At 39.7% G+C, this 19,801-nt stretch overlaps 6 protein-coding genes and 1 long non-coding RNA gene across 7 annotated transcripts in view; all 7 read left to right on the top strand.

Annotated features, from left to right (window-relative positions):
* The window catches only part of LOC135937947 (uncharacterized), a 90,604-nt gene extending 83,313 nt beyond the window's left edge, over window positions 1–7,291 (top strand). Inside the window, exons 2-3 of the long non-coding RNA XR_010574578.1 lie at window positions 6,512–7,126; window positions 7,178–7,291. This is a non-coding gene — a long non-coding RNA (uncharacterized LOC135937947). The remainder of the gene's footprint in view (window positions 1–6,511; window positions 7,127–7,177) is intronic.
* On the top strand, window positions 148–2,482 carry LOC135936649 (protein yellow-like). Its single transcript, XM_065479534.1, has 4 exons — window positions 148–470; window positions 689–1,288; window positions 1,469–1,625; window positions 2,052–2,482. Exons 1-4 carry the CDS (start codon window positions 156–158, stop codon window positions 2,396–2,398), a joined length of 1,419 nt encoding a protein of 472 aa, XP_065335606.1. The 5' UTR covers window positions 148–155; the 3' UTR covers window positions 2,399–2,482.
* On the top strand, window positions 3,392–5,309 carry LOC135935742 (protein yellow-like). The gene is made up of 4 exons (XM_065478292.1): window positions 3,392–3,716; window positions 4,092–4,664; window positions 4,846–4,984; window positions 5,215–5,309. Exons 1-4 carry the CDS (start codon window positions 3,396–3,398, stop codon window positions 5,307–5,309), a joined length of 1,128 nt encoding a protein of 375 aa, XP_065334364.1. The 5' UTR covers window positions 3,392–3,395.
* Window positions 7,292–8,892: 1,601 nt separating the features above from the next.
* On the top strand, window positions 8,893–10,487 carry LOC135937358 (carboxypeptidase B-like). The gene is made up of 6 exons (XM_065480508.1): window positions 8,893–9,064; window positions 9,173–9,376; window positions 9,430–9,621; window positions 9,700–10,007; window positions 10,077–10,257; window positions 10,312–10,487. The coding sequence occupies exons 1-6, from the start codon at window positions 8,893–8,895 to the stop codon at window positions 10,485–10,487; spliced, it is 1,233 nt and encodes a 410-aa protein (XP_065336580.1).
* A 1,139-nt stretch (window positions 10,488–11,626) lies between these two features.
* Window positions 11,627–12,794, top strand: LOC135937357 (uncharacterized). The gene is made up of 7 exons (XM_065480507.1): window positions 11,627–11,733; window positions 11,784–11,944; window positions 11,998–12,025; window positions 12,086–12,106; window positions 12,156–12,247; window positions 12,300–12,438; window positions 12,550–12,794. Exons 1-7 carry the CDS (start codon window positions 11,667–11,669, stop codon window positions 12,792–12,794), a joined length of 753 nt encoding a protein of 250 aa, XP_065336579.1. The 5' UTR covers window positions 11,627–11,666.
* Window positions 12,795–12,859: 65 nt separating this feature from the next.
* LOC135936983 (uncharacterized) lies at window positions 12,860–14,150 on the top strand. The gene is made up of 6 exons (XM_065480006.1): window positions 12,860–12,892; window positions 12,952–12,997; window positions 13,044–13,111; window positions 13,161–13,260; window positions 13,693–14,063; window positions 14,113–14,150. The coding sequence occupies exons 4-5, from the start codon at window positions 13,182–13,184 to the stop codon at window positions 13,965–13,967; spliced, it is 354 nt and encodes a 117-aa protein (XP_065336078.1). The 5' UTR covers window positions 12,860–12,892; window positions 12,952–12,997; window positions 13,044–13,111; window positions 13,161–13,181; the 3' UTR covers window positions 13,968–14,063; window positions 14,113–14,150.
* A 175-nt stretch (window positions 14,151–14,325) lies between these two features.
* On the top strand, window positions 14,326–16,543 carry LOC135937356 (uncharacterized). Its single transcript, XM_065480505.1, has 12 exons — window positions 14,326–14,419; window positions 14,468–14,730; window positions 14,782–14,854; window positions 14,904–14,962; window positions 15,018–15,053; window positions 15,100–15,167; window positions 15,218–15,414; window positions 15,590–15,687; window positions 15,750–15,840; window positions 15,890–15,957; window positions 16,007–16,106; window positions 16,155–16,543. Exons 1-12 carry the CDS (start codon window positions 14,362–14,364, stop codon window positions 16,463–16,465), a joined length of 1,422 nt encoding a protein of 473 aa, XP_065336577.1. The 5' UTR covers window positions 14,326–14,361; the 3' UTR covers window positions 16,466–16,543.
* The last annotated feature ends 3,258 nt before the right edge of the window (window positions 16,544–19,801 follow it).

Genomic DNA, 19,801 nt, shown 5'->3' with positions numbered 1-19,801 from the left:
GTTCTCAATGCATTTTCTTTCTTCTTGGAATTCTATCAAATAGAAATGGTTGTATATTTATTCAATTCAATCATGTCAAGCCTTTTTTCGAGTATATTTCGTTTTAAAACTTGGGAAAAATGAGAAAACTTTATGCTTTCAGCTCGAACGCAATAATGTCTCCGTTCTTTGCCGCCATCTTTTTGCTTGGCCTGTGCCTGGCAAACGCCATCAACTTCACAACCGTCTACGAGTGGGATAAATTCGATTTTATCTGGCCAACAAATGCAAATAGATCAAATAATGAACAAATCAAAGATAAATACAGTCCGGAAAAAGTTTATCCTATATACATGGCTGTTTTTGGAGAAAGGCTGTTTCTAAGCCTTGATACGCTTCCCGGAATTCCCGCCACGCTGGTGTGGCTACCAACGAGCGGCTCGTCGACTGCGCCTCCAAAGCTTGCTCCTTTCCCCTCCTGGGATTCACATGTAAGTCTCTGAATGAAAAAATTCTATTAGAATACACTGGGGAAATTTTACATTAAATCAATTCATTTATTAAGTAAGTAAAATTATAGCTAAGTTCATTTCTTTGATATTTTTATAAAAATATAACTTTTTTTAAAATTTATCGCAAAATTTTGATTCATTTAAACCTGAATTTTATATTCTGCTTAAATAGTAACCGTGTTTATTTATTGTGCCAGAAAGAGGACAACTGCGACACTATTCAGAGGGCCTACAGTATGGAAACGGACACAGATGGTCGGTTGTGGGTGCTTGATCAAGGTAGCAGCAATTGTCCGAGCAAAATTTGGATTTTCAACCTCCTCAACAACGACACAACCGAACGCATTCACCAGTTTCCGGACGCAGTCGTCTCTCATTCATTTTATAAAAGGGACCTGCGTGATATCGTGCTCGACAAAACAACGGACGATAATCTTGCGTACATCACGGAATCTGAATCTGAACACATCGTAGTTTACAGCAATAAAAACGACAAATCCTGGTCAGTGAAAACACCAGGGATTAAATGGGATTCCTTGGCCATCTCTCCTATCAGGGAAGCGAGACAGGTGTACCTTGGAAGAAGAGGTTCTACAGAACTGTATTCGGTGTCTGTGTCTGAGCTGAAGAATGAAGGCGGAAGCGCCGCTGCTGTGAAATTAATTGGCAGTTGGACTGGAAAACCTTACAGAATGTTAATCGACAGTGCCAATGTCTTGTATGCTGCATTTAACTACCAGAATTACACTTCCATATGGAATATTTCGGAGCCCTTTCGTGAGCAGCGGTTCCATGAGGTAATATAATTCATCCCTGCATAAATCGATTATGTGCAAAAATAAGTAATTTTCATTCTTTAATTCATCTTTAATTTGCTACAAAAGAAAATACCAAGTATTAAACTTTCTTTTTATTCCCGATTATTTTATTCTTCCGTTCTGGCTAACAATATATCAAATCACTGCACTCTTTAATAGGTCAGAAGACTGGGTGCCTATTGGCCATTTACTTTTGCCTTGGACACGAAAGAAACTTTATGGATGACGGAGAGAAATGAAACTGGGAGTGGGAATAGGTATAAACTGCTCAAGGCTGATGTGGCTGCAAGATCGTATTTATCCAGCACGTCCACAGGTAAATGAAATCCTAGAGTGCTTCTTTGTCACTTAAATTTTATTTCAATTTGTCTACATATTGTTGTCAAGATTTAAAATATCAAATACTATAGTTCTTGGTCCTAAAATTTTGCTGAGTTTCGAGTCCTAAAATATTATACAAGAAAATGGTTTGAACCATAATATTTAATCGGTATTTAATTATATTTTAGAAGCACATGTTTCCGATTAATTCAGTTCTTTCTTGGCTTAAATATTGCAATGCTTTCCCTTTTTCCTTCAAATTTAATTTGTCAAGAACTCTAAGATCTTACGTAATTAGGGAATATTTCTTGATATTAGTACACGCGTACAAATGTTGATATATAAATTGATTCAATTATATGCTTGATTTTAATTTCAATTGGAACACCGCCCACTGAGTCCATTCCTGATCCTTTCGCAGCCACGACTACGCCTCAAGTTTACGTGAATGAAGAGACTACGCAAGTCGTGAAAAGCACACAAACGTCGACAAGCAAGTCAGAAACTCCTAAACCGGCTCTGGAATCAAACGAAACAAGCGGTGGATATGCTGGTCTAATTGTAGAAGATTTCCGAGTATGTCAATCTTTGAACAAAATTCTGTCAATTGTGATTTTGTTGCTCGTGTGTTGCTTGGTCTTGAGCGGCATTGTCATTGCGTGGCTGACCCTGATGATGAGAAGAATGCAAACCTCTTATTTGAGGCAGAATCCGGTGGAAAATAATGGGGAAATGTACGTTTTCCCGGATAGCAATCACCAGGACTAATATAAAATGTAGGTTGCATTTTAATGCATAATTCATTTATAAATAAAATAGAGCTGAAGATAAAGTTACGGTTTTCTTCAGCTATTTGAATAAAAAAATCTTTTATTTGTTAGAATTTTTTAAATATATTATTTTGATGCATTTTCCCTAATTAAACTTAACTAATCCATGCAAGCTATTTCTTTGATAAATTAAAATAAATCTGAATATAACAAATATTAAACATTTTTTATGATAATGAATATTAATCATTAGGCAATCAAATTAATAGATAGCTTTGATAATTATTTCATCTGATGATTCAATGAGATTTTTACTGCCGAGACTTACACGAGCTGGCAACCCCTTTCGGGGCCGAAATAAGTCAAACGCATGAGACGTCAATATCGTGCGTCATGCGGCCCATCACGTGACTCGATTCGCAAGGCCAACACTCCACTCACTCAGCACAGCACACAACGAGAAGAGCAGCCGCGCGAGAGACACGCCCGGGGTGAGTTCTCTCGCTTGAAATTTTTCGTCAGCATCGGCGCATTGAGACTCTTAAAAATACGGTCATATTCACATATAACTTCTTACGGAATGACTCTAAATAGCATATATTCTTGCAATTTTATTTTAATAATTTGGTAAAACGAAAATATGGTAGTATAAAAAGTTCATGAATCAAAAAAATTAAAATTTTCCTTTTCTTGGTTTTTCTTAAACTGTTTAAATGTGTTTAAAGGCAAAAATAAACATTAGATGTGTTTTAACCCCTTTGATTCCTAAAAATTAAATAATATTAAATGCACCAAATCTTGAATTTAAATTGTACAATTCTTGTTTTTTATGTAAAACTTTTCCAAACAGTTATTTTTCTTCAATCGTAATCTACGGATTACAAAAGTTCCGGTTTGTTTTCGATCTTAACGTCTCGTTCTGAATTTTCTCAGAATAAAGGGTTGAATTTTTTTCACCTCGTGCTTTTAGTGGACAGTTGCAAAAGGATGGAAGGATGACTCCGTCCTTATACGCAATTTTCTTGTTTGGCCTTTCAACCCTGACCGCCGCCACCAACTTCACTCAAGTCTTCGAGTGGCAGGATGAATGGGATTTCAACTGGCCCTCCGAGGCAAAAAGGACACAGGCCTTGGAAGACGGAACTTTCAAACCAGAGAAAATTGAAGCTCGTTACATGGCTGTTTACGGAACAAGGATCTTCCTCAGTCTTAATAAATACAGTAACTATCTTCCGGTGAGTCTGGTGTCTTTGCCGACGATCAGCGCGTCCTCAGCGTCCCCGAAGCTCACTACATTCCCTTCGTGGGACATGAATGTAAGTTGCAAAAATAAATGCTATTCGAAATGTACATATTTGTGGGGAAAGTTTGTATTAATCTGCAACAGAATTATCTGAAAAAAAACATTGCAATCGATTTTTTGTTGAATTTAACCAGCGCGTGGCACGTTTTAATTTTATAAATTATAAAATTATATTGGCTTCCCATCTGAATAGATTAGGAAGAGCAATTTTCTCTCATTGATTTGGTTTTAAAATCAGATTATGTTGAATGCAATTACTTACTTTTCGTAAAAGTTGCAACTCGACTTCTTTAACCTTTAGTTGCAAAAAGCCATTGGTTGGCCACAAATTTTCAGTTTGACTCTGTTTGAAAAGTGACAATATGTAACACGATTCTTTTTATTGCAGGAGTATGGAAACTGCAACAAAATTGAAGAAGCGAGTGGGCTGCAAGTAGATTCTATTGGAAGGCTGTGGGTGCTGGACAGCGGTAGTGACAATTGCAAAGCCAAATTGTGGACCATCGACCTGATCAACAACGATCACACCGAATTCATTCACCGGTTTTCTTTTCACTATTACATGCACGACTTGGTGCTCGACGAGACGCCCAACGGAACATTTGCATACATCGCGCGGTGGTATCGAAAACACATTGTCGTGTTTAGTTTGGAAAGGAACCAATCTTGGATTGTCGACACGCTCGGAATAAGGGCGAATTTCGTTTCACTGTCCCCTAAGGAGGAACCGAGACAGCTCTACCTTGGACACTACCAATCAAATGAAACGTATTTCATTTCCGTTGCCACACTTCGCAACGAAACTCGATATGCAAATCCGAGACTAATCGGAAAATGGACTGCAATACCATACAGAATGCTGATGGACAATCACGGGACCGCATATGCCGCCTTTTTGGAGAAGAATTATATACACTCTTGGAACACTTCCCAGCCATTTCGGGAGCAAAGTTTTCATGAGGTAATTGAGAACAAAATAAATAATTTCGGTTTAATTTTGCCAAAATCAGAAGCTTTTTTGTATTCCCTATTAATTATCTTTGTTCACTTCAATATTATGCGATCTGTACGTAGGAATGAAGAATATTTCAAGAATTTCTGTATCTTAATAATTTTTAAGTTTGTGCACTGCATTTTTTTAGGTTGCTGGACTGAATAGTTATTGGCCGTTCACTTTTGCCTTGGACCAAAATGGAACTCTTTGGATGACGGTGTTTGACGAGGAAAGAAAGCCAAAATACAGGCTTCTGAAGGCTGCAGCAGCCTTCATGGCCTCACCAGGCAAGCTCTCTTGAACACCGACAACTTTTTAAAACCAAAAAGAATAAAAAACCCAATTTTTCTTGGTATTTAATGCCAGCCAAAGAGCACTTTCTTTGTATAATGAGTGTATTTCTAAAACCAACGAGCAGAAAACCGGAGCCAATTTCTTTAATTTTCAATTTTCTTAAGAAATCGTTTTTGAATGCACGCAAGCATATTTGAACTCACGATTTGAACTTCAATTTCAGAATTAGATGCTGCAAGTGGTGGAGAGACCCAAAAAAGAATACTCATCGACTCGAGCGTTTTCTTCGCTGTCCTCTTAGCCATGGCAATTCCGTAGTCTTATAACAAGCAGGTTGAAATTTCCCGCAAGCATGAGAATATAAATTGAAACTAAAATAAAGAATTATAAAATCAAGGATTTTAAAAAAGAAACGAGTCCAAGTTTTTCATCCGTTTGCCGCGGCTCTTAAAGCAAGATCTGAAATATCCAGATTTTCATGTACCAGGTTTTCACACATGTTATTGGACACTTATTGTTAGAAACACAGGAACGGGTTTATTATTAGACGTTTGATTCCCAATTCTAGATCTAAAGAAGAAGAAGAGCGGACAACAGAGCTGCAATAATTTCATCGGAGTTAATTGCTGTTGGTCGAACGCTAATAAGGATTTTACAGAATATTTGTAAAGGTTAAAAGTCATTTCTTCTGTGCTAGAAAGCTACGATTACAGCCCGAAAATGGTTTACCTGAGGTTATTAATCAGCTAATTCTTCGCTTGAGTTATTTATGGGATTGAACTCTCCCCTCCTCTTTCCAAAAGATGCAGTGCGATATCTCCAATTTGCGCATATTATGTAGACAACTTGCACTGCATGGTTGTTTAGCAAGTTGCATACTTTGAAAATTACCGAGAGTTATAAAATCTCCATATAAAAGTGAAATCAAGAGCGACTACTGGTGGGTGGTGAATTAGGAAAATCTATCCCTCCTGCAAGTTGAATTTAATTTAGTATAGTTATCATTAGGAAAAGTGTTATTTAACGATCCCAATATTTGCCGCGCGTTGATTTCTGTAAGCTAACAAATCGGAGTCCAAAGTTCAAATCAACATTCTCCAAAAGCCCTTCACAATTTCATCAGTTAAATTCCTGTTCTGCTGTCGCTTTAAAATGGCCTCTTCAAGCTTCCTTATTTTAACGCTCTTATTCGTTGGCCTTTTCTGTTCCTGGGCTTTAGTCAACTCCAGGACTGTGTACGAGTGGACCGAGTTTGACTCATTGGAATGGCCCTCACAAATAGGCAGTCGAATTGGCGAAAAGGCAACGCCTGGAAAAACGGTTCTCATCGATTTGGCAGTTTTTAGACAGCGGATCTTCGTCTGCTTCTTCTCAAAATCTGGAGATGTTGCGTTGACCCTCGCCTGGCTGCCGACTGATGCGGGCTCGAATTCTCCGAAACTCAATCCTTTTCCGTCGAGGGAACTTCAAGTCAGTGATTTGTTTTAATTCTTGATGAAATTCAAACTGGTAATTTCCAGGTAAAAGGGGATTGCAGCACGATGCAGAGCGTAAAAATCGTGCGAGTAGACAGCGTCGGTCGCCTCTGGGCCGTGGACATGGGAAGTGAAAAATGTGCAGCCAAGCTTTGGGTTTTCGACCTGACAAACCAAGATTCTGTTGAGCTCATCCATCAGTTCCCAAACGTAAGCTTGCCTCGTCGGGGTGATAAAAAGCCGTGGTTGAACGATCTGGTGCTGGATGAAGAACAGAAGAGCGACTGCATTGCGTACATTGCAGAATATTATTCACGAAGTTTATACGTGTTCAGTTACAATAAGCGAAACTTCTCAAGAGCCGTGAAAATCGAGGAAATTTATTCTTTACACTCTATTGTGCTTTCGCCAACGAAAGGAACGGAATATCTCTACTTCAGCTCGTGGAATGGCTCGAATCTGTATTCCCTCCCGTTCTCTACTATCAGGAACAGATCAACCGAATCCGCGACCCCTTCGCTTTATGCAAAGAAGAAAGTTGGTGCCTTCAAAATGCTCACGGACAGCAAGAAAGAAAAATTGTATTTCGGTGCTCGGAAAGGGGCAATTGTTCAAAAGTGGGATACCAATCGGTCATTTGAGGAGGAACTGATCTATGAGGTAAATTTTTAGTTGTTTATTTAATGCTCGTAGCTATAAATTGATTTATAGGGAGATCCCAATGAACGGCTGCTGACGTTTTCCATCGACGTGCACGATAATATTTTGTTGCTCACCAAAAATGATAATTCAGCAACCATAAAACTGAAGCTCCTAAATAATGCAACAGGTATTATTCTTAAAAGACCGGCTTTGACGAAGTTTCTGAGCACACCGATCGATTCTTGAGGGTCGAATTAGTTTAAGTGGATATCTTTTTCCGACTAAAAAACGCAGCGCAACGAAGAATTTTTCCCGCAGCTCACGCATGTTCTTATTGTTTTGGCGGGAAAAATATCCACGTTTACCTAATTCGACCCTTAAGATACGATTGGTGTGCTTAGAAACTTCATCAAAGATGGTCTTTAATAATCTATAATAATTTCTTAACTAATTTTAATCAATGCAGGATCAAATCCCAGTGGAAATGTCTATTTTCTCGATTGCAAAAACAATTCCTGGATGAACATGTCTCTCGCACTGGTCATACTGATCTTGATCTGCATCATTTTGTGGCTGGCCCTCTGGGTAAAAAGGTTGCGAAGCCCCATCGAACTGATCGAGAAGTGTATTGGAAAAGTGACTGATTATTGCTCTCCTGAGCCAACGCGTCTCAGTCTCAACCAACGTGAATTCAGGACTGACAACTTGCCAGGAAGCTCATCTTCAGGGCCACATTCCACACCATTTGAACCCACGAGCAACCCTGCTTCTCTTTCAGGATCTTATATTAAACCTGCTCCTTCAAATCATTCTGATCAAGATCAAGTCAATTACGTCGACATGACGTCTTATTCTGCCCCGCACACGTACAAAAACTTGAAAAATTAGAGCAATTTCCTTTTAGCAATATCGCATTTTTCTGGTACTGTAAATAAATTTAGATTTTGTAAGCAAAAGACACAGTGAGGAATTAATAATAATCGAACCTTTAAATTTTATTTTTCGATATAAAATTTCAATCAAGTTTTTGAACAAAATTGGTTCCGGGGCCTAGAAAGGTTAATCTAAATTTATTATTGGCAATATAAGAAGATATTAAAATAACTATATATTTATGAGGATATTATGTGCCGGCCTGATTTTCATAAGCGGTAGGGAAAAGGTTGTTCAACTCTGAGTGGCAACGAGGCTCGTGTTTATGCAAAATGTGCCGGATGTTCCTGTCGTTTAGAAACTCGGGGTTTTACCAAGTTAAGTTGCGAGTTGTATTTAGAGCATTAATATATCAGGATGTTTTGCTGGTCAATCAATCAGAATGCTGATGTTTCATGGACGCAATATATGGAGCGCTGTTTCCTGACACGAAAAGTGCTGGCAAATTGGAGCGTCCTATAGCGTGTCGTTGACCTCAAAAGTTGGGAAATTCAGAGTTTGTGGGCTAAAAGATGTTCTTAATTTTATTACTCATTTCACTCGCGGATTTCAATCTCATATAATACATAGATGACAAATTGTAACTTTGCCAACGCAATAATTTTTTTATAGATATTTCTAAAGAATTTAATAAAATTTAATTCCAGCCGCGTTCTGAAATTTAGAGGGTCCGTACACTTATTTCCTAAAAATGCAGAAAACCTTTAAAATGTTCAATTTTTACTTCAGAGGTGTGATAGTTGCTTTTTACCACAGCTCGGAAGTGAGAGCGATGGGTGGGAGAGTGCTGCAGGAAGCTCACATCGTATATATTGCGACGCAGCTGGCGGCAGCGCTCAGGGTCCACCACAATGCCGACCAGGTGGCTGCTGCTAATTGTGGGCGTTGCCCTTACGAGAGCTGGCGAGCTACAAGATGTGAAGGAAGCCCAGCTGCGGTACAAAGGCGCCCAGGTCCTCAGGGTTGAGGCTGTCAAAAATAATGTGCAGAAGGACGTGATCAAGAAGATGCAAGATGAGCAAGGTCTGAATAAGAATTTTACTTTCATCAAAAATGTTGCTACAGTTCGAGAGACTTTAGAAATATAATTTTGAAATGTCAAATTAAATCCACAATATATACCTTCCGCAGTGGTGGACATTTGGCAGATTCCAGCGGTGGAAGGAGGGACGCAGGTAGACATAATGGTGCCGGCCGTGTCGCTGAAGCAGGTGAAGGCCACCCTGAAAAACGTGAGTGCCACCTTTAAGGTGATGATCCAAGACGTGGGAGCTGCCATCCGGAACCAAAACCCTGTCTTGAAGGAGGGAAATAATAAGCGCATGGCTCGGAAAGGTGAATTAATTTAAATCATTGCTAACATTTTAAAATAAGATTATTTAATAAAGGCCACCGCATGACCTTCCAGAACTACCACAGAGTATCCGACATTCACGGTTATTTGGAATACTTGGCACGGACTTTTCCAGATTTGGTATCCGTGCAGACCATCGGCTCCTCTGTCGAGGGGAGGCCTTTGAAATTGATCAAAATTACCGGCTCAAATGCTGACCCCAAACCTGCATTTTACATCGACGGAGGTGAAGGAACATTTATTTTAAATGCCATAGAGTGTATATTTCCTTCAGAATTTTCTTTTCTAAATTAAATAATTTTAGGCATTCACGCTCGTGAGTGGATTTCACCTACATCGGTAACCTACATAATTCAGGAGTTGGTGGAGAACCGCGACAAGTACAAGTTCATGGATGCCATCGACTTCTACATCGTGCCCGTGGTGAACCCTGACGGCTACGAGTACACGCACAATGGCGTGCGACTGTGGCGCAAGAAGAACACGTGCGCAGGGACAGACCTCGACAAGAACTTCGGCTACAAGTGGGATGGTGCCGGCTCCAGCCACGACCCTTGCCAGGAAACCTACGCCTTCAGAAACTTTGTCTCGAGCCTCGGCGTTAGCGTCAGGGTAATTGATTTTTTTGCCATTCTCTAAACTATTTTCATGTTTTAATATTTCCATTAAATTCCATGGCAGGCGTATGTGACTTTCCACTCTTACGGGCAGTACATCCTGTACCCTTGGGGCTACGACAAAAAGGTCCCTCCTGATTACGATTTGGACAGGATTGGAAAGAAGGCTGCCAACAAAATGAGGGAGGTCGCCGGTGCCTCGTACACGGTCGGAAATTCTGCCAGTCTCCTTTACGCAGCCTCGGGTATTTTTTTAATTTTCTGCCTTTTAAGAAATATATTTACTTTTTATTTACAAGGGGGCGCTGATGACTTGGCCAAGGGAGGTTCCAGGATAAAGTACACGTACACGATCCAACTGAGGGACAGGGGTCAGTACGGCTTCTTGCTGCCAGCCAGCTCAATTGTGCCAACAGGCAAGGAAGCCTTCGCCGCAATCCAGACCATTTCGGAGGAAATTGCCGCTGATGGCTGACCTCACCGCTTCATTCTCCATTAATGACAAGAAAGATGACCATTTGGTTGGTCATCTTGATATTTTTTGTATGTGCTCAAGAATTCCACTTTTAATAAAAACTTTTTATAAAAATGAGATATATATATATGTGTATATGGAATTAAATTCTAGACCTCAATAAGCCAAGAAAATAACTTGGTCTGGGGTCATAATAATTTTAAGGTGTTTCTTGTTAGAATTAAGCAGCCCTGAGAAGCCAGCATATCCTCTTGTGGCACCGTCTCGCCACTCTACTGTCCTATTAACTATAGTTTGCATTTTATCCTGTGTGCGACAAGTGTGCGACAAGCAGTGCACCCTTACTGGATCATCTCCCCCCACTCTGCACACTATCAGACTCGCACCAAAGCGGTCACAGCAAATGAACTCTCTCCGGCTCTAGGATGAGATTTGGAGCGAGAAAATTCTATAAAAGCTATTTCATATACGACCAATTGAGGAATTTGTTGAAGACGTTCGAACTTTTTTCCCGCCAAAACAATATGAATGCGAGAAGTGCGCATGCGTGAGAGCTGGTTGGATCAGACAATGAATTCATTCGTACAGGCGGTCTCTCTGCAAGTGCTCAAACCAGCTCTCACGCATGCGCAGTTCTCGTAGATACGTTCACATGGTTTTGGCGGGAAAAATTTTCGCACGTCGCACTGCACTTTTTGGTCAGAAAAAATATCCACTGTACCTAAATCGACCCTCAAGAATCGATTGGTGTGCTCACAAACTTGGTCAAAGAGGGTCTGCCCCCTCTCAGAAAACATAGGCTTCTCATTTCTCTCCCTTTCTAAAGGTCAACCTGCCCTTTCTGAGAGTATCCTGCCCGGCCATCATCCTGCTAGCCAACAACACACGTGTAATACATATAAAAATTATTGTGAAATCATTCTCTGTGGTGTCTCTGCAAATTTTTAAATCCAAACTGCGCAGTGCTTGGGATTTCCATTTTATGGGTAGTGGACGTGCGATTCTACGAGTCCGGATGTGCGCATGGTGTGCAACAACGGCAGCGAAGCGTAAAAAAGAGCACATCCGTGAAAACTGCGCTCTCGCCCCATTATTTCAGCAAAATCACAAGCGCAGACAGGAAACAGTCAGTCTGGTCTCTGGTGTTCAACATCATTACGAACAGTGTGAAAACGCAACATGGTTGTGGCGAAAAGGCTCTTTATCCAAGTCCTATTGCTGCTCTCACTCCTCGTAATTGTTGCAGGTTTGTTTATAATTTATAAAGCTAGACAGGAATAACATTATTTTCCTTAGAGGTTTGGGGTGCGACTACTCGCAGGCGGAAATCAACCACCAAAACCCTGAAAAAACGCATAAGAAAATCGACAACTATAACTACAGTCAAGCCGACGACCACCAGTCCGAAAACCGAGAGTCCGAACCCATTTTGCAGAAATTACAATCGAATGAAAAAGGTTAGATCATAATTTTATAGAACTTCCTGATTAAATCTTTATTTTTCTATTAGAAAGTTCTAGATACGGCACTAAGTGATGGTTTATAGCAAAATTTGTTTTTCAATTTACAATTTTTAAATAAATCATTCAACTATATAGATTTCATCGTAGGAAAACGGGGTAAGCATTTTGGAGGGAAATTAAAAACAATAATTAATTTGCATCAAAGATAGCATAACCGAATTGCTTGACGTTCGAGACCGGCCGTTCGGAACATACAACAAAAAAGGATTCAGACTTTACTTCGACAGCTTTGACAAAGTAAACTGCATGCTGAAACTTAGATTTAACTCGATATTTTCCCATCATATAGGTTGAGTACGAAAGAGCAGTGGAGGGGTGTCTGTACCGGAAACTGCAGCTGCTGGCGCTCGACACTCCCGACGAAATCAACGATTCGTATTTTGGCAACCAGTCACTCGAATACGACACCATCCACATCAATGATACAGGTCCAAAAACACGATTAATTGTATAAATCTGTTGTAAAGAAAAAAAATTGTAATTATTTCACACGCCGATAGTATCCAATACATTAATAGTATAATAAATCATTGCTTCAGAAGCGGACATGGAGTTTTTGTGGACGAGTGCGGTGCCGTGTTCGAAAAGCGATCCGCTGAACAAAGCCACGAATTCGTGCTCCAGTGTCACCTGGTGTTCGAACAATGTGGAAACTCAGCTAAACTACTCGTTGAATTTGGGCCAACTTACTCGGCCGTACTGCATGATCTACAGAAGGTCGACCAAGCAACTCGCACCAATGGATTGCTCCTTTAAAGCTCTATTTTTGTGCGAGGTAATTTAAATCGGAGCCTGTTTAATAAATCATATTAAAATCTTACTTGTTTTTAGTCAGCGTGCTCGAGGCCGAAATGTCCGTCAGAGAATGAATGCCGAAAAAATGTAAGAAAGGGAAATTATTGAGATTTGTGTGATTAAAAGGAAACAATGAAATTTGGCAGGAGTCGTTATTTGAAGTAATTGGCGGGAAAACGTACCTCAGAAAAGGTTCCTTCTGAATTTTCCGTAGAAACATCTCTAATTTTTAAAGCAGAACATGAGATCCGTGGCACTTGGGAGCGAACGAATTTTGGTTTCTTTTATTTCCTTGGAGAGAAATTGGTATTTTTTATAGAGATTTCTCAGACAAATTAAAAACATCATCTCGAAGGTGAACTGGAAGGAAAACTGGATGACATGCTGCAGTCTGGGCCTCAAACCTTTAGCCCTGACTGACAGGCTTATGGTCCATTTCGACAGACCGAATTCCCGTAAAACTTTAAAAATCTTATGTTATAATACTATGGTGTATAGCTGTAGAATTTTATTGTTGACAATGCCAATCGATTAATTCCAGAAGATCAAATTTGGTTATTCAGCAGGATATGACACGTGCCAAAAATCGAAACTATAGCGCCATAAAAATGCCATAGCACGACCAATCAGAGAAGCTAGATCGATACAGCAGCGCCACAGTGGCATGCTTGCAACTACTGCTGGCTGATGCTGTGAGCCAATCAGAGAAACGCTTGTTCCTTCTCTGATTAGTCGTCGGTGTTCTTGAAACGCTTTTAGATTGGTCCAAACCCTAAATACCGCCAAAGTTTTACGTTTCCACCGATTTTCGGCACGTTGACTTTGTGACTTGGCTTCTAAACCTATAATTCGAGCTTCAGCATTATGTAAAAACGCTTTTTTATCAGCGATGCAAGGTGTGGTTTACTGGTCGGCAATGACTCGAGCGGGATGTCCGCTTCACTTTGAAAACTGCCTCCACAACTCATCGCAATCGCTCTTCATTGACGTCTGTGGAATCCGAAAAGGAGGCTCTTGCGTGGCCGTTTCGATCCGAGACCCGAAGACCAAGGAAATGATGGGCACGAGTCTGGCAGTGAAAACCACCGTCTGCGCCTCCAAACTGCTGTTGGGCTGCCAAGGAACGGAGCAGACCTTCGAAATCAGGGTTACAAAAATATAAAAATTATTATTTAATTTAAAATTTATCTGGTATAAGGATGACGGAAGCAACTGCGATCTGCCAGAGTGCACAGGGCTTCCAGATTGTGTTATGGAAGTAAAATTGTGAAATAATTGGAGAAAAAATTACCGAGAATTGTCTGCAGGATGAATTGTCCCTCAAGCAACCCCTCCGAGTCTTGCTAGGTGCGTCAGGAATTAAATTTGTCGAACGAAAATTTAAATTAAATTAAAAGCACCCTGGCGTTTCGGCAATTGGCATTCATGTTGCGACAACAGCATCCTGGAACTACAAGATGAATATGTAACGAATTCACAATTAGAACCAACCAATTTATTAACTCATACATCAGGGCACTTGGGACGAGGCTTACAAGCGGTGCTGCTCCCTTGGAATGGACCTCCTTTCAGTCCACAATCCAGCCAAGCAATACTGCTTAGGCAACCCGTACAGTTAAGCTTTTATAAAAGTTCTTTTCAGAAATTTAACTAGTTAATCAGACAACTGGTACACGAATATGGCAGACTATCTGCCTTTTTGGACAGAGGCCTGGACGGCAGGGCGGGATATTGAGTCTTGCCGCGGACAAGTGCGTTGGTGCACTGGCTACCTGAACGACTACCTGAAAAATGACCTGACGTGGAAAAAGGGCCATGATCCGAGATCTGCGAACAACTCGTGCGTCTACATCGATTTTGGGGATCCAGTTGGGCCTAGTCTGGCGCTGGCAGACTGCTCAAAAAAGAAACAGATCATTTGCGAGGTTTATTGCGTAAGTTAAAGAGATTATAATTTAATTTTCTTTTGCAAAAAGGCGCCCATGGGAGTCAGTTTCAAATCAGCGATGCATTATTACGCTTGCAGGAGAAATTTCAGAGCTAAAGAAAGTAATTCTTTATTTTATTTTTTGCTCCAATTCTTTATGAATTAATAAAGGCGATGCCGAGAAAATCTGGAACACTGGTGATTTGAGCCGAACCAGTTACGCAACCAAAGTGAAATTAAAATTAATTATAAATTCGATACATTATTGTTAATACTGTTTCCCAGAAAATGATACAATGCCTAGCAGAGCATATAGGACTGGTAAAAGTTATTGAGAGAAATTAATACTTTAAACAATTAATCCCAGGTGTACAACTCGACCAAAATCAATGAGCGTGTTTACCTGAAAATGATGTCCAGGATGTTTCATCCCCTGTAAGTAAAAATCAAGCTTTTAAATCAGAAATCCAACGTCTTTTCGAAAGTGACGTTGATTCAATGAACAAATCGATTGAGGACCAAAAGGCGTGGCTCTCGTCGTTCGAAGCCATTTACGGCTGGAAGAAGGTCATGAATTTCGAGGTTGACATGTCGAATGACGTGACGGATGACTATTACTCGGCCCACTTTGATCGTGCCGCCGAAATGATCATCAAACTCTACGAATGCAGAGGAATCAAAAGTATATAGAGTTGCTAAAGTCAATGCGGGGAAAAATGAGTAGCAAATCTGCGGAAAATTCAATAAATCTTTCTTTTATACTATTATGTAAACTGAAGCAAAATCAGAACAATTATAGTCAGAAATATGATGTCTACTGCTGACTATTTACGAAAAATAAAACATTAACTTTAAAGAAACGAATGAGGAAACGTTCGCGTTTGACTTCCTGGCGTGTCTCCTTCAGTCCAAAGAAATGGACCGCTTCTGGAAAGTTTATGATTTCAAGTTTGAGGTATTTCACCAAACATTTTGTGTAAATGAAACCTGTTAATTAATTTTTTGCCATTGTATTAGCAAGCCAGTGTGATTCCCGCGGACCACGATCTAAACACTCCGTGCATGACGTTTGACGATTTTTTAAAAAATACTTCTTTATGCATTCCACGTACGATTTCATCTTAAATTTTATTAATCAATTTTAATTTATTCTAAAGCGGATTACTTGCTTCCACTGACCGAATCTGGGCCTTTTCTCACCCTGGGACCAATTAACATAAAAAGGGTTTATTGCCCAAATTAAGCATTTAAATCTTTCTTATGAATTTCTGCAGTTCAACACGTCATCTTTCACCGCGTGTTTGGAGAGGAGGGGCTCGCTGCCTTACGCGAAAACCAAGCAGGAGTTTGAAATGATCTACAAATATATCAGAAGTGAGAATTTCCTCAACAAATAAATCCAAAAGCTAAATTAAATCAAAGGCGTGGCTCCGAATCTGACGATAATCTGGGACCAAGGATTTTTTGACACGCTGTACGATGAATTCATATGGTGCCGCAGCGAATTCGGTCCCTCCAGACCAGGGGCAAATATTCCGATCCCTGTCGCCGTGAACGTGACGACGAAACAGGACTTCGTGATGCTCGTCTCCCTGCCGGGTGCCAAGCCAAATCTGCACGCCGTCGCCGCCACCGAGCAGCTCAAGTACCAAACCGACGTCTTCTGCCGCTTCCCAGACTACGTCGTGAGCAAGTGCTTGACCAACGAGCGAGCACAGACGTGGGAGTACTAAATCCTTTTAAATTCGAATCGGCAATTTGATTTTCAACATTTAATTATAAATTTTTCAAATTTTGACTATGTTAAAGTGCACGCACTTTGCTTTCTTACTATTTGATGACTTGCAGTGTTTCCAAGTTTTTTCTTAAGTTAAACACGGATTTCTCCAAATATTTAGAGGGGTTTTGAATGTTTTGATGGAATAAAAATTAAAAATTCTTGTTGTACCTTCACCACGATTTATTTATATTCACAAAGATTGGTTGGATTAAACGCTTATTATTACAAGTTAAGTATACAAAAATTGAGGAAAGGATAGTTCTATAGCGCAGTAAAATCGGTTTCTACATCGAAAGTCATCACCTGTATGATTTATGGGATGGAAATACAAAAAATTATAGAAGCATAAGTCAATCTAATTACACACAATCAAATAACAGCAGTCCTCCCAAAAAATTATCTAAACATATTTTAACAGCTGATTTTTACTCTCGAAAATGAGCGGACAGTTATTACGGACTGCTAATTCCATGAATCACTAATAAATGGGTTTTCAAACATCTTTCCAGCATTGATTTTCCACACACCTTACAAGATTTCAGTTTTTTGTTCAGAAAATGTGCATTTCTTTTGTGTACAGCCAGAAAACATGAAGAAACAAACTTCTTCTGGCACTCACCGCAGTCGTATTTGCATTCAATCAAATTGTGTTGCGCAGCCAAGTGGTTTTTCAAATTTGGAAAATAAGTGAAGCTTTTCGTACAGTGCGCGCATTGTTTCAAATTCGGTCTCTTGTGAATGCGATTCAAATGTTTCTTCAAGTATTTTGCACTTTTGTAGTACCATTTGCACGGCTCGCACTTGAATCCAAGATTTTTGTGCTGCAAACCACGCCATGAATTGTTTCCGTGTTTCATTTTCACGTGATATTTCAGGTAAGAATGAAACTGAAAAGTCTTTGGGCATTTTTGACAATTAAAAAGAGTTTGTTTGCATGTTTTCAAGTGAGATTGGTACAAACCTGTGCACTCGAATTCGTTTTTGCAGCGCTTGCAGAAGGCTCTTTTCAAATGATTCCTGTAATTTAGAACATTTGAATTGCAAATTTTGCACATCCGAAACAAATGTTTCTTATTAAAGTGCTGAGCAAGAAGTTGCTTCGAGGCAAACATTTTGCCACATTTGTCACACTTGACCATCTTGGGTAAATGAGCATGAGAAATATGAGTCTTCAAACTGTCATTCCTTGAGGATTTATACTCGCAATACTGACACTTAAAGACTTTTCCCTCGTCTTCTTTCTTGTGAGCTGAATCGAAGTGAATCTTCATTTCGAAATCAGTTTTGAAGTATGAAAGGCATCCGTAATAAGCGCATCGAACCAGAAATTCTGAATGAACACGTCGAATATGCTTTCTGAGGTCATCAGACCTCCGAAACTGTTTCTCGCAAAAACTGCACTTGATCATTTTCTTTACTGTGCACTTTTCATGCACTTCCTCGGCGTGGCTCTCCTTTTCCTCGACAGTGTTGAAATATGTGACACAATTATGATAGTCACACCTGATTGCATTCCCGTGCATTTTTCTCACGTGATTTCTAATGTATGCGACAGCTTGTCCACAATAGAAACATTTCTTCCCGCTCTTTTGACCATCAGACATTGCCTCGTGCTCCGCATTTTCTTCCGTCTCGGTTTTCGGCAGCTCGATTTTCTCCAGCTGCACCCAGCACTGCTCTGCTTTTCCTTCTGTAACAATTAATGCAGACCAAGTTATGGTAAAAGTGAATAATTTAATTATATCAAAATAATTAAACGCATCTAAGAACACACACGCACTTGCAAATCAATTAATAAATTTGTATATGTACAAGGCTTAAAATGCGCATCTTAATTTGTAACTGGACTTGATAATTTGTAGCAATTTTAAATATTTAAAATTCTGATATTACCTAATCCGTAATTACGTTCGTTCGAATCATTTCCTTTATTCCCTTTTCTTGCGTGATTTTTAGTATATAGTTCCCTCCATAACAGTTCTACGATAAAATTTGCAAGCCCATATCATGTACCTAAATATTTCCTCCTCAGCTCCTCAGCTACGTCGTCACAATAGACCGGATCTTGCGGCCACCAAGCCAAATCTTCGAGTTCGTAATCATGTTTGGCCAAAAACCTTAAATTAAAAAAAATTCGTTACACAAAACGAAAAAAATAATCCCGCTGCTGCTCACTCTGCGTGCCAGATGCAGAAATTGCAAATCAAGTCCGATTCATCGATTTCCTCGGCAAATTCGTAGCCGCAGACGTTCAAGAACCAAGTCTGCAGCTTCTCATTGTCTAATTGGACAGCTTGGACCGCGCCGTCCGCCGTCGGACGCTCGCACAAAACGCAGAGTGGCTTCACGAACGACATTTCCGAGCGAGAATCCTCCGAGCAGTGACGCTCAAGCTTAAGGGTCAGTGAAGTCGTTGTTGCTGGAAATTAGAAGAATTCGGGAAAATTTTTGACATTGCTTCTTAAGAATTCAGGTAGCTTGAATTGTGCTGGGGTGAAAACATTTATTTATTTGTGTGTTGACAGATGCCATGCATTTTATGCTCACAACTGCGAGATATACCAAAAATGCTAACGAATTTAAGATTTTTTTAGGAATTTGTTAAAAGTAAGATATTATAGAACACAGCTTTGCATCACTTGCTACAAAGTTCTTGTCTTTTATAATTACCAGCCAGATTATATGCGATAAAATAAACACTCCGCAAGATTTCCTAATTTTCATTTTTTAACTCCGTTCGATTTGTATTTCAAGCAAGGTAAAAAGATGGCTTTTTTAACGTTACGAGACTGATAATTGTATTACTGACAGTATGAAATTAAAAATAATTTTTATTTCCACTTTAAAATCACAATAAATATTTCGAAATACGTAACTTAGAAAGCCGGCGCTACAAAATATAACGGCTGATACTTGAATTGAGTTTGAAAAATCCCACTTATAGTCTCGTGCTTCCTTTGGCAACCTGCAGGTGGCGCTCAGAAATTTAAGGTGTTTTCAAAGAAACAGCTGTCTCTGTTAGCTGCGCTGAAGACTGGAAATATTCCAGGTAAGGTTTTACAGATTTTCTTGCTTAAAATATTTGCAACAGAAGAAAATCAATTAATTTGGCGATAGGTTTATGATTAAAAATGGATCCAAGGCTGGATTTAACCAAAACGAGGCTGATCAACCTGACGAGGAGAAATAAGAGCTTGGCTGAGCTTGCGACTCGAAAGGTCGTCGAAACCTTTGACCTGTACATAGATCAGAAAGAGCAAAAACTCAGAAACCTACGTAGGAAAATCAT

This window comes from Cloeon dipterum, chromosome 2 (assembly GCF_949628265.1).
Source record: "Cloeon dipterum chromosome 2, ieCloDipt1.1, whole genome shotgun sequence".
In the NCBI taxonomy this organism is placed as follows: domain Eukaryota; kingdom Metazoa; phylum Arthropoda; class Insecta; order Ephemeroptera; family Baetidae; genus Cloeon; species Cloeon dipterum.
Note: the sequence above shows the minus strand (reverse complement) of the source record. Positions and strands in the feature narration are given on the sequence as shown.